The sequence below is a fragment of the Zonotrichia leucophrys genome, unplaced genomic scaffold, assembly GCF_028769735.1.
Source record: "Zonotrichia leucophrys gambelii isolate GWCS_2022_RI unplaced genomic scaffold, RI_Zleu_2.0 Scaffold_152_111051, whole genome shotgun sequence".
Taxonomy (NCBI): domain Eukaryota; kingdom Metazoa; phylum Chordata; class Aves; order Passeriformes; family Passerellidae; genus Zonotrichia; species Zonotrichia leucophrys.
Window position 1 is genome coordinate 26,687 of NW_026992357.1, and position 12,734 is coordinate 39,420.

Here is a 12,734-nt window from a genome sequence, read left to right on the forward strand (position 1 = left end):
TTCTTGAGATCTCCTTGGTGGGGACAGCTTTGTGTGACCCCCAGCCTGAGGTTCTCCATGGTGGGACGTCCCCATGGGTTCCACCTCACCAGGACAATGGTCCAAACCCATCCTGGGGGTCCTGAAATGATCTCAATGTTCTTGAGGTCTCCTTGGTGGGGACAGCTTTGTGTAGGGCTTTCTGGAGACCTCCAACCTGAGGTTCTCCAGTGGTGAGACATCCCAATGCGTTCCACCTCACCAGGTCAATGGTCCAAGCCCATTCCAAACCCATCCTGGAGGTCTGGAAATGATCTCAATGTTCTTGAGGTCTCCTTGGTGGGGACAGCTTTGTGTGACCCCAAACCTGAGGTTCTCTATGGTGGGACGTCCCAATGGGTCTCACCTCACCAGGACAATGGTCCCAGCCCATCCTGGAGGTCTGGAAATGATCTCAAGGTTCTTGAGATCTCCTTGGTGGGGAGAGCTTTGTGTGGAGCTGTCTGGAGACCTCCAACCTGAGGTTCTCCATGGTGGGACGTCCCCATGGGTTCCACCTCACCAGGACAGTGGTCCAAGCCCATCTTTGAGGTCTCCTTGGTGGGGGACAACTTTGTGTGACCCCAAACCTGAGGTTCTCCGTGGTGGGACGTCCCCATGGGTTCCACCTCACCAGGACAATGGTCCAAGCCCATTCCAAACCCATCCTGGAGATCTGGAAATGATCTCAAGGTTCTTGAGATCTCCTTGGTGGGGACAGCTTTGTGTGACCCCCAGCCTGAGGTTCTCCATGGTGGGACGTCCCAATGGGTCCCACCTCACCAGGACAATGGTCCAAGTCCATCCTGGGGGTCCTGAAGTGATCTCAACGTTCTTGAGGTCTCCTTGGTGGGGAGAGCTTTGTGTGGGGGTGTCTGGAGAGCTCCAACCTGAGGTTCTCCAGTGGTGGGACGTCCCCATGGGTTCCACCTCACCAGGTCAATGGTCCAAGCCCATTCCAAACCCATCCTGGAGGTCTGGAAATGATCTCAAGGTTCTTGAGGTCTCCTTGGTGGGGAGAGCTTTGCGTGACCCAAACCTGAGGTTCTCCATGGTGGGACGTCCCCATGGGTTCCACCTCTCCAGGACAATGGTCCAAGCCCATTCTGGGGGTCCTGAAATGGTCCCAACCTTCTTGAGGTCTCCTTGGTGGGGACAACTTTGTGTGACCCCAAACCTGAGGTTTTCCATGGTGGGACGTCCCCATGGGTTCCACCTCCCCATGCCACCATTCCCACCCCATCCCAAAGGTTTCTCCTGATCCTGGTGGGCCCCACCCCAGCTCAGAGAAGGTCTCACCCCTCTCCCATCCCCGTCTCCAGCTGGAACCGCGTGGTGGAGCTGGTGGAGACCAAGAAGAGCCAGCTGAGCTCGGTGCTGAAGATCCAGAACTTCCTGCTGGAGTGCGGCGAGATGAAGGCGCAGGTGCGCGACAAGAGGAGGTCCATCGAGGCCACCAGCTCCGGCGGCGGTGGTGGTGGCGGTGGAGGTGACCTGGGCGGGCTGGTGGCCCTGCAGCGCCGCCTGTCCACCATGGAGGCCGCGCTGGTGGCCCTGGAGCCGCGGCTGCTGGAGCTCCAGCGCGAGGGCCAGGCCCTGGCCCAGGCCCACCCCGGGCGCGCCCTGGAGGTGCTGCTGCCCTTGGAGGAGATCGGCCGCGAGTGGGACGAGCTGCAGAGGACCTTCCGCGGCTGCGAGGACACGCTGGCCGTGGCCGGGCGCCTGCGGCAGTTCCTGCAGGACCTGGACGAGTTCCTGGCGTGGCTGGTGAAGGCCCAGGCGGCCGTGGGCTCGCAGGAGGTCCCGCAGAGCTTGGCCGAGGCCGAGGAGCTGCTCAACGTCCACGTGGCCCTCAAGGAGGAGATCAACGGGCGCGAGGAGGACTTTGGGCGGCTGCAGGCGGCCAGCGAGCTGCTGGCCGTGGAGGAGGTGGACGTGCCCCACGGGTCCCTGCAGCAGTGGCTGCACAAGCTGGACGCGGGCTGGGGGAAGCTCCTGCAGAGCTGGGACAGCCGCAGGGAGCTCCTGGTGCAGGCCCACGTCCTGCAGCTCTTCCTGAGGGACGTGCAGCAGTGCCAGGGCAGCCTCGACAGCCAGGTGGGCACCGTGGAGGTGGGGTGGGAGAAGGTCTGGGAGGTGGAGATGGTGGTGGGATGGGTGGGAGGAGGTCTGGGAGGAGGTCTGGGAGGAGAACGTGGTGGTGGGATGGGATGGGATGGGAGAAGGTCTGGGAGGTGGAGATGGTGGTGGGATGGGTGGGAGAAGGTCTGGGAGGTGGAGATGGTGGTGGGATGGGATGGGAGAAGGTCTGGGAGAAGGTCTGGGAGGAGGACGTGGTGGTGGGATGGGATAGGAGAAGGTCTGGGAGGAGAACGTGGTGGTGGGGTGGGATAGGAGAAGGTCTGGGAGGAGAACGTGGTGGTGGGGTGGGATGGGAGAAGGTCTGGGAGGTGGACGTGGTGGTGGGATGGGTGGGAGAAGGTCTGGGGTGGTGGAGATGATGGATGGGTGATGGGGACCATGGTTAGAAGGTCCTGGTTGATGGAGATGGTGGATGGGTGATGGGTGGGAGAAGGTCTGGGGTGGTGGAGATGATGGTGGGATGGGATGGGAAGAGGTCTGGGAGGTGGAGATGATGGATGGGTGATGGGTGGGAGAAGGTCTGGGAGGAGGACGTGGTGGAGAACATGGTGGTGGGATGGGATGGGAGAAGGTCTTGTTTGGTGGCGATGATGGATGGGTGATGGGTGGAGATGATGGATGGGTGATGGGTGGGAGAAGGTCCTGGTTGATGGAGATGGTGGACGGGTGATGGGTGGGAGGAGGTCTGGGGTGGTGGAGATGATGGATGGGTGATGGGATGGGAGAAGGTCTGGGAGGTGGAGATGGTGGTGGGATGGGTTGGGAGAATGTCTGGGAGAAGGTCTGCATGGAGAACATGGTGGTGGGATGGGATGGGAGAAGGTCTGGGAGGAGAACGTGGTGGTGGGGTGGGATGGGAGAAGGTCTGGGAGGAGAACGTGGTGGTGGGGTGGGATGGGAGAAGGTCTGGGAGGAGGTCTGGGAGGTGAACGTGGTGGTGGGATGGGTTGGGAGAAGGTCTGGGAGAAGGTCTGCATGGAGAACATGGTGGTGGGATGGGATGGAAGAAGGTCTTGTTTGGTGGCGATGATGGATGGGTGATGGGTGGGAGGAGGTCTGGGAGGTGGAGATGGTGGTGGGGTGGGGTGGGAGAAGGTCTGGGGTGGTGGAGATGATGGATGGGTGATGGGGACCATGGTTAGAAGGTCCTGGTTGATGGAGATGATGGATGGGTGATGGGAACAATCAATGGTTAGAAGGTCCTGGATGATGGAGATGATGGATGGGTGATGGGGACCATGGTTGGGAGAAGATCCTGGATGATGGAGATGGGTGGAAGAAGACTTTGGGTGGTGGGAATGGTTTGCAGAAGGTCCTGAGGGATGGACCTGGGTGGGAGCAGCCCCTGGTGGATCTGCTGTGGCTTTGAGGTGACCACCCCAAGGCCAGCTCAGAGCCCCCCAACCCCACCAGGAGACCACGCTGGCCCACGCCGAGCTGCCCGACTCGGTGGACGGGGTGACCAAGGCGCTGAAGGAGCACAAGGACTTCTCCACCACGCTGGAGCTGAACCTGCAGAAGGTCCAGCTGGTCCTGCAGGCCGGCGAGAGCCTCCGGCGGCAGCGGCACCTCCACAGCGACCGCGTGGCCCAGGCCATGGAGGAGCTCCGCGACAGGTGGGGCCACCAGGAGACACCTGGGGACACCAGGGAGATCGCTGGGGCCACCATGGAGATCCCTGGGGCCACCATGGAGATCCCTGGGGCCACCATGGAGCACCCTGGGGCCACCAGGGAGATCCCCAGGCCACCATGGAGATCCCCGGGCCACCAGCAGCTCCCAGGAACCCCAAAAGTCCACCCAGGAACCCAAAATTTCATCCAGGAACCCAAAACTCTTCCCAGGAACCCAAAACATCTTCCAGGACACCAAAATTCCACCCAGGACCACAAAAGTCCATCCAGGAACCCAAAACTCCATCCAGGAACCCAAAATTCCATCCAGGACCACAAAATTCCATCCAGGGACCCCAAAATTTCACCCAGGAACCCAAAATTCCATCCATAATCCATCAACATTCCACCCAAGAACCCAAAATATCACCCAGGAACCCAAAACTCCACCCAGGAAGTCAAAGTTTGACTCAGGAACCCAAAATTTCACCCAGAACCCAAAACTCCTCCCAGGACCCATCAAAACCACCCAGGACCCCAAAGCTTCACCCAGAATTCCAAAACTTCACCCAGAACCCCAAAACTGCCACCAGGAACCCCAAATTTCACCCAGAACCCCAAAACTCCACCCTGGAACCCAAAACAGCTCCCAGGAACCCAAAACTCCACCCAGGACCCCCAAAATTCCACCCTGGAACCCAAAACAGCTCCCAGGACCCCAAAATTTGACCCAGAACCCCAAAACTCCACCCAGGAACCCAAAACAGCTCCCAGGAACCCAAAACTCCACCCAGAACCCTCAAAATTCCACCCAGGAACCCAAAACTCCACCCAGGAACCCAAAACTGCCACCAGGAACCCAAAACTCCACCCAGGACCCCCAAAATTCCACCCAGGAACCCAAAACTCCATCCAGAACCCCAAAACATCTCCCAGAACCTTCAAAACTCCACCCAGGAACCCAAAACTCCACCCAGGACCCCCAAAATTCCACCCAGGACCCCAAAACTCCATCCAGAACCCAAAACTCCACCCAGAAACCCAAAATTCCACCCAGAACCCCCAAAATTTGACCCAGAACCCCAAACTCCACCCAGGAACCCAAAGCTCCATCCAGGACCCCAAAACATCTCCCAGAACCTTCAAAACACCACGCAGGATCCCAAAATTTGACTCAGGAACCCAAAATTCCATCCAGGAACCCAAAATTCCACCCAGAACCCCAAAACATCTCCCAGAACCTCCAAAACTCCACCCAGGAACCCAAAACTCCTCCCAGGAACCCAAAATTCCACCCAGAACCCCCAAACATCTCCCAGAACCCCCAAAACTCCACTCAGGATCCCAAAATTCTACCCAGGACACCCAAAATTTGATCCAGAAATCCAAAACATCTCCCAGAACACCAAAACTCCTCCCAGGACCACAAAATTCCACCCAGGAACCCAAAACTCCACCCAGGAACCCAAAATTTGACCCAGAACCCCAAAACTCCACCCAGGAACCCAAAATTCCATCCAGGAACCCAAAACTCCACCCAGGACCACAAAAGTCCATCCAGGAACCCAAAACTCCACCCAGGACCACAAAAGTCCACCCAGGAACCCCAAAATTTCACCCAGAACCCCAAAACACCACCCAGGACACCAAAATTTCACCCAGGACCCCAAAACATCTCCCAGAACCTTCAAAACTCCACCTGGGACCCCAAAAGTTGACCCAGAACCTCCCAAACTCCACCCTGGAACCCAAAACAGCTCCCAGGAACCCAAAACTCCTCCCAGAACCCCAAAATTCCACCCAGGAACCCAAAACTCCACCCAGGACCCCCAAAATTACACCCAGAACCCAAAACTCCATCCAGAACCCCCAAAACTCCACCCAGGAACCCAAAATTTGACCCAGAACCCCAAAACTCCACCCAAGACCCCAAAATTCCACCCTGGAACCCAAAACATCTCCCAAAACCTTCAAAACTCCACCCAGGACCCCAAAACTCCACCCAGGAACCCAAAACTCCACCCAGAACCCCAAAACATCTCCCAGAACCTTCAAAACACCACCCAGAACCCCAAAACTCCACCCTGGAACCCAAAACATCTTCCAGGACACCAAAACTCCACCCAGGACCACAAAACTCCACCCAGGAACCCAAAACTCCATCCAGAACCCCAAACTCCACCCAGGAACCCAAAACTCCATCCAGAACCCCAAAACATCTCCCAGAACCTCCAAAACTCCACCCAGGAACCCAAAATTTGACCCAGAATCCCCAAAACTCCACCCTGGACCCCAAAACTCTACCCAGGAACTCAAAATTTGACTCAGGAACCCAAAATTCCATCCAGGAACCCAAAATTTGACCCAGAACCTCCCAAACTCCACCCAAGACCCCAAAATTCCACCCAGGAACCCAAAACTCCACCCAGGACCCCAAAACTCCACCCAGGAACCCAAAACTCCCACCAGAACCCCAAAACTCCACCCAGAACCCCAAAGCTCCACCCAGGACACCAAAACTCCACCCAGGATCCCAAAACTTCACCCAGAACCTTCAAAACTCCACCCAGGAACCCAAAACTCCATCCAGGAACCCAAAATTACACCCAGAACACATCAAAACCATTCAAAACCCCAAAACTCCACCCAGGACACCCAAAATTTGATCCAGAAATCCAAAACATCTCCCAGGAACCCAAAACTCCTCCCAGAACCCCAAAATTCCACCCAGGAACCCAAAACTTCACCCAAGATCCCAAAACTCCACCCAGGAACCCAAAATTTGACCCAGAACCCCAAAACTACACCCAAGAACCCAAAACATCTCCCAGGAACCCAAAACTCCACCCAGGACCCCCAAAATTCCACCCAGAACCCAAAACTCCACCCAGGAACCCAAAACTCCTCCCAGGAACCCAAAATTTGACCCAGAACCCCAAAACTCCACCCTGGAACCCAAAACATCTCCCAGGAACCCAAAACTCCACCCAGGAACTTAAAAATTGACCCAGAACCTCCCAAACTCCACCCAAGAACCCAAAACAGCTCCCAGGAACCCAAAACTCCACCCAGGACCCCCAAAACTCCACCCAGGAACCCCAAACATCTCCCAGAACCTCCAAAACTCCTCCCAGGAACCCAAAATTTGACCCAGAACCCCAAAACATCTCCCAGAACCTTCAAAACTCCACCCAGGACCCCCAAAACTCCTCCCAGGAACCCAAAATTTGACCCAGGACCCCAAAACTCCACCCAGGAGCCCCCAGGACCGAGGACAGGGCTGGGTTTGCTGGTGGACCCCAGGTGGGAGCTCGTGCCTCAGTTTCCCCTCTGAGGGGAGGTTCAGGGGTTAATTAGGGGTTAATTAAGGGTTAATTAGGGGTTAATTAGGGGTTAATTAGGAGGTCCCACCCCCGCAGGAGCCAACGCAACCACCAGCTGGCCCAGGAGTGGACGCGGCGCCTGCAGGACCACCTGGAGCTCCAGAGGTTCCTCCAGGAGTGCCGAGAGGTCAGGCCTGGTCCGAGGAGACCCCTCCCCAAAACCCTCCATGGTGGGCCTGGGTTCTCCTTGGGTTCTCCTTGGGTTCTTCACCAGGTTCTCCTCCAGGTTCTCCTTGGGTTCTCCTTGGGTTCTCCTTGGGTTCTTCACCAGGTTCTCCTCCAGGTTCTCCTTGGGTTCTCCTTGGGTTCTCCTTGGGTTCTCCTTGGGTTCTCCTCTGGGTTCTCCTCCAGGTTCTCCTTGGGTTCTCCTTGGGTTCTCCTTGGGTTCTTCACCAGGTTCTCCTTGGGTTCTCCTTGGGTTCTCCTTGGGTTCTCCTCCAGGTTCTCCTTGGGTTCTCCTTGGGTTCTTCACCAGGTTCTCCTCCAGGTTCTCCTCCAGGTTCTCCTTGGGTTCTCCTTGGGTTCTCCTTGGGTTCTCCTCTGGGTTCTCCTCCAGGTTCTCCTTAGGTTTTCCTTGGGTTCTCCACGGGTTCTCCTTGGGTTCTCCTCTGGGTTCTCCTCCAGGTTCTCCTGGGGGTGCTCAGGCCCCTCTTGGTGTCACCTCCTGGTCCATGGTGGGCTCCACCTCGGGTGGGGTTTGGGGTGGGCAGGACCCCAAAAATCTCCCCCAGGGTTGGGCTTGGGGGTCTCCAAGACCCCACAGAGGTTCCTCAGCATCTCAGGAGGCTTCGGTGGTGGTGGGGTGGGACCTGCGTGGTCCATCCCAGGAGATCTCTCACCCCAAAGGTGTCACCCCATGGATTTGGGGTTGGGTTTGGGGGTCTCCAAGACCCTCAAGATGTTCCTCAAGATGTTCCTCAGCATCTCAGGAGGCTTCGGTGGTGGTGGGGTGGGACCTGCATGGTCCATCCCAGGAGATCTGTCATCCCCAAGGTGTCACCCCATGGATTTGGGGTTGGATCTGGGGGTCTCCAAGACCCCACAGAGGTTCCTCAAGATGTTCCTCAGCATCTCAGGAGGCTTCGGTGGAGGTCAGGGTGGGACCTGCCTGGTCCATCCCAGGAGATCTCTCGCCCCAAAGATGTCCTCACATGGGTTTGGGGTTTGGTTTGGGGGTCTCCAAGACCCTCAAGATGTTCCTCAGCATCTCAGGAGGCTTCGGTGGAGGTGGGGTGGGACCTGCGTGGTCCATCCCAGGAGATCTCCCACCCCAAAGGTGTCACCTTATGGATTTGGGGTTGGGTTTGGGGGTCTCCAAGACCCCACAGAGGTTCCTCAAGATGTTCCTCAGCATCTCAGGAGGCTTCGGTGCAGGTGGGGTGGGACCTTCTGTGGTCCATCCTCAGCAGTCACAAGGGTGGTGAGACCCAAACTTGTCCTCACACGGATTTGGGGTTGGGTTTGGGGGTCTCCAAGACCCTCAAGATGTTCCTCAGCATCTCAGGAGGCTTCGGTGGAGGTCAGGGTGGGACCTGCGTTGTCCATCCCAGGAGATGGCTCAGCCCAAAAATGTCCCCCCATGAGTTTGGGGGTCTCCAAGACCTTCAGGGTTCCTCAAGATGTTCCTCAAAGATCTCCCCCCATGGATTTGGGGTTGGGTTTGGGGGTCTCCAAGACCCCACAGAGGTTCCTCAGCATCTCAGGAGGCTTCGGTGGTGCTGGGGTGGGACCTGCGTGGTCCATCCCTGGAGATCTCCCACCCCCAAGGTGTCACCCCATGGATTTGGGGTTGGGTTTGGGGGTCTCCAAGACCCTCGGGGTTCCTCAAGATGTTCCTCAGCATCTCAGGAGGCTTCGGTGGTGGTGGGGTGGGACCTTCTGTGGTCCATCCTCAGCAGTCACAAGGGTGGTGAGACCCAAACTTGTCCTCACACGGATTTGGGGTTGGGTTTGGGGGTCTCCAAGACCCCACAGAGGTTCCTCAGCATCTCAGGAGGCTTCGGTGGAGGTCAGGGTGGGACCTGCATGGTCCATCCCAGGAGATGACTCAGCCCAAAAATGTCCCCCCATGAGTTTGGGGGTCTCCAAGACCTTCAGGGTTCCTCAAGATGTTCCTCAAAGATCTCCCCCCATGGATTTGGGGTTGGGTTTGGGGGTCTCCAAGACCCTCAGGGTTCCCTCAAGAGGTTCCTCAGCATCTCAGGAGGCTTCGGTGGTGCTGGGGTGGGACCTTCTGTGGTCCATCCCAGGAGATGGCTCAGCCCCAAAGATCTCTCCCCATGGATTTGGGGTTGGGTTTGGGGGTCTGCAAGACCCTCAAGATGTTCCTCAAGATGTTCCTCAGCATCTCAGGAGGCTTCGGTGGTGCTGGGGTGGGACCTTCTGTGGTCCATCCCTGGAGATCTCTCAGCCCATTTGGGATTTGGGGTGAATCTGGGGGATTTTGGGGTGAATTTTGGGGTGAATTTGGGGGGTTTTGGGGTGGATTTTGGGGTGAATTTGGGGGTGAATTTTGGGGTGAATTTTGGGGTGAATTTTGGGGGATTTGGGGTCAATTTTGAGGTGGGATTTGGGGTTAATTTTGGGGTGAATTCGGGGGATTTTGGGGTGAATTTGGGGGATTTGGGGTGAATTCCGGGTGAATTTTGGGGTGAATTCAGGGGATTTTGGGTGATATTGGGGTGAATTTGGGGGATTTCGGGGTGGATTTGGGGTGTGAATTCCAGGTGAATTTTGGGGTGAATTTGGGGGATTTTGGGGTGAATTCAGGGTGATTTAGGGTCAATTTTGGTGGAATTTGGGGTGAATTCGGGGGGTTTTGGGGGGGATTTAGGGGTGAATTTTGGGGTGAATTTTGGGGTGAATTTTGGGGATTTGGGGTTGATTTGGGGTCAATTTTGGGGTAGATTTGGGGTTAATTTTGGGGTGAATTCAGGTGGTTTTGGGGCAGATTTTGGGGTGAATTTTGGGTGGTTTTGGGATGGATTTGGGGTCAATTTTTGGGGTGCATTCGGGGGTTGGGGTGATTTTGGGGTGATTTTGTGATTGGTGATTTTGGGGATTTGGATATTTGGGGTGATTTGGGTGATTGGTGATTTTGGATGGATTTTGGGAGTCATTTTGGGGTGGATTTTGGGGTGATGATTTTTGGGGTAATTTTGGGGTGATTTTGGATGTGATTTTGGGGTGATTTTAGGGATGATTTGGGGTGGTATTTTGGGTATTGATTTTGGGTGTTTGGATTTGGAGTGATTTTTGGGGGGTGATTTGGGGGATTTGGGTGATGGGGTGATTTTGGATGGATTTAGGGTGATTTCGGGATGGATTTGGGGTGAGATTTTTGGGTGATATTGGGGGATTTTGTGGAGATTTGGGTGGATTTGGGTGGATTGATTTTGGGGATTTTTGTGGGGATTTTGGGGTGAATTTGGGGATGGATTTTGGTGATTTGGGGTGAATTTTGGGATGGGGAATTTGGTGAATGTAATTTTCTGGAATTTGGGGTGATTTAGTGGTTTGGTGGTAATTTTTGGTGATTTGGTATTTGGGTGGGTTTTTTGTTGATTTTGGGGTTGGAGTGATTTGGGTGGATTTGGTGGATTTGGGATGAATTTTCTGGGGATTTTGGGGTGATTTGGGGTGGATTTTGTGGGGATTTTGGGGTGATTTAGGGTGGGTTTGGGGTGAATTTGGGGGTATTTTTGGGGTGATTTCGGGTGGATTTTTGGGGTGATTTTGTGTGGATTTTGGGCTATTTTTGGGGTGATTTTGTGGGGATTTTGGGGGTGAATTTGGGCTATTTTTGGGGTGATTTCCGTGTGATTTGGGGTGGATTTTGGGGGTGATTTTGTGTGGATTTTGGGCTATTTTCGGGGTGATTTAGGGTGGATTTGGGGTGAATTTGGGGTATTTTTGGGGTGATTTGGGGTGGATTTTGGGGGTGATTTTGTGTGGATTTTGGGCTATTTTTGGGGTGATTTTGTGGGGATTTTGGGGTGAATTTGGGGTATTTTTGGGGTGATTTTGTGTGGATTTTGGGGGTGAATTTGGGCTATTTTTGGGGTGATTTCCGTGTGATTTGGGGTGGATTTTGTGTGGATTTTGGGCTATTTTTGTGTGGATTTTGGGGTGATTTAGGGTGGATTTGGGGTGGATTTTGTGGGGATTTTGGGGGTATTTTGGGGGTGAATTTGGGCTTTTTGTGTGGATTTGGGGTGATTTTGTGTGGATTTTGGGCTATTTTTGGGGTGATTTTGGGGGTGATTTTGTGTGGATTTTGGGCTATTTTTGGGGTGATTTTGGGGGTGATTTTGTGTGGATTTTGGGCTATTTTTGGGGTGATTTTGTGTGGATTTTGGGCTATTTTCGGGGTGATTTCGGGGTGAATTTGGGCTATTTTTGGGGTGATTTTGGGGTGATTTTGTGTGGATTTTGGGCTATTTTTGTGTGGATTTTGGGGGTGATTTTGTGTGGATTTTGGGCTATTTTCGGGGTGATTTCGGGGTGATTTCGGGTGGATCTGGGGCATTCCCGGGCTCCGTTGCCGCTCCCGCTCCCGCTCCCGCCGCGGGGATTTTTCGGCCGGATCTGCTCGGGCTCATCCGGCGCTCGCTCCGCCCGGGTTCTGCTGCATCACGGCCGGCAGCGCCTTCACCCTCACCCTCCTCATCCTCACCCTCCGCGGCCTCCTCCTCCCGCAGCCTCCGGAGCCTTCCTCTCCATCGCCTTCATCCTCATCCTCCTTCTCCTTCGCCCTCCGTCATCTCCATCCCCCCCCCCTCCTCCTCCTCCTCCTCCTCCTCCTCCATCTTCATCCCCCCCTCCCCCTCCTCATCCTCATCCTCACCCCCGACCCCTCCCGACCCCAAATCCGCGGTTTTTTGGGGGGAAAAAGGGGAGGGGGAGGGGGCTGCTCGCGGCCTTTCCCATTTTTTTGGTTTATTTTGGGAAAGGGGGGGGGAGGGGTCTCGCCTGATTTTGGGATTTTTTTAGGGATTATTTTGGGGGTCTCCTTCTCTGTTTTTGGGGTTATTTTCGGGGTCTCCTCGCCTATTTTTGGGATTTTTTTGAGATTTTTTTGGGGGTCCTCTCGGCTATTTTTGGGATTTTTTTAGGGATTGTTTTGGGGTCTCCTTCTCTATTTTTGGGATTATTTTCGGGGTCTCCTTGCCTATTTTTGGGATTTTTTTAGGGATTATTTTGGGGTCTCCTTCTCTATTTTTGGGATTATTTTCGGGGTCACCTCGCCTATTTTTGGGATTTGTTTTTTAGGGATTATTTTGGGGTCTCCTTCTCTATTTTTGGGATTATTTTGGGGTCTCCTCGCCTATTTTTGGGATTTGTTTTTAGGGATTATTTTGGGGTCTCCTTCTCTATTTTCGGGATTATTTTCGGGCTCTTCTTCTCTATTTCTGGGATTGTTTTGGGGGCTCCCTCGTAGATTTTTGGGTTTTTTTGGGGGGCTCCTCTCCCCTTTATTTATTTATTTATTTTTTTTAATTTACTCGAATCTGGGGGTTCCTCTCCCCCTTCCCCTCTGGAATTTTTGGGGCAAAAAAAGGGAGAAAAACAGAGTGGG

At 54.7% G+C, this 12,734-nt stretch overlaps 1 protein-coding gene across 7 annotated transcripts in view; it reads left to right on the forward strand.

The window, feature by feature from the left end:
- Nucleotides 1–12,734, forward strand: part of SPTBN4 (spectrin beta, non-erythrocytic 4) — a 68,373-nt gene that overhangs the window by 14,874 nt on the left and 40,765 nt on the right. For all 7 annotated transcript variants that reach the window (XR_010443319.1, XM_064738004.1, XM_064738005.1 and 4 more), the window contains 3 exons: nucleotides 1,341–2,115; nucleotides 3,574–3,776; nucleotides 7,193–7,283. Coding sequence is in view for 6 of the 7 variants with exons in the window: in XM_064738004.1 (XP_064594074.1) it covers nucleotides 1,341–2,115; nucleotides 3,574–3,776; nucleotides 7,193–7,283 (1,069 nt within the window). In the remaining variant the exon portion in view is untranslated. The remainder of the gene's footprint in view (nucleotides 1–1,340; nucleotides 2,116–3,573; nucleotides 3,777–7,192; nucleotides 7,284–12,734) is intronic.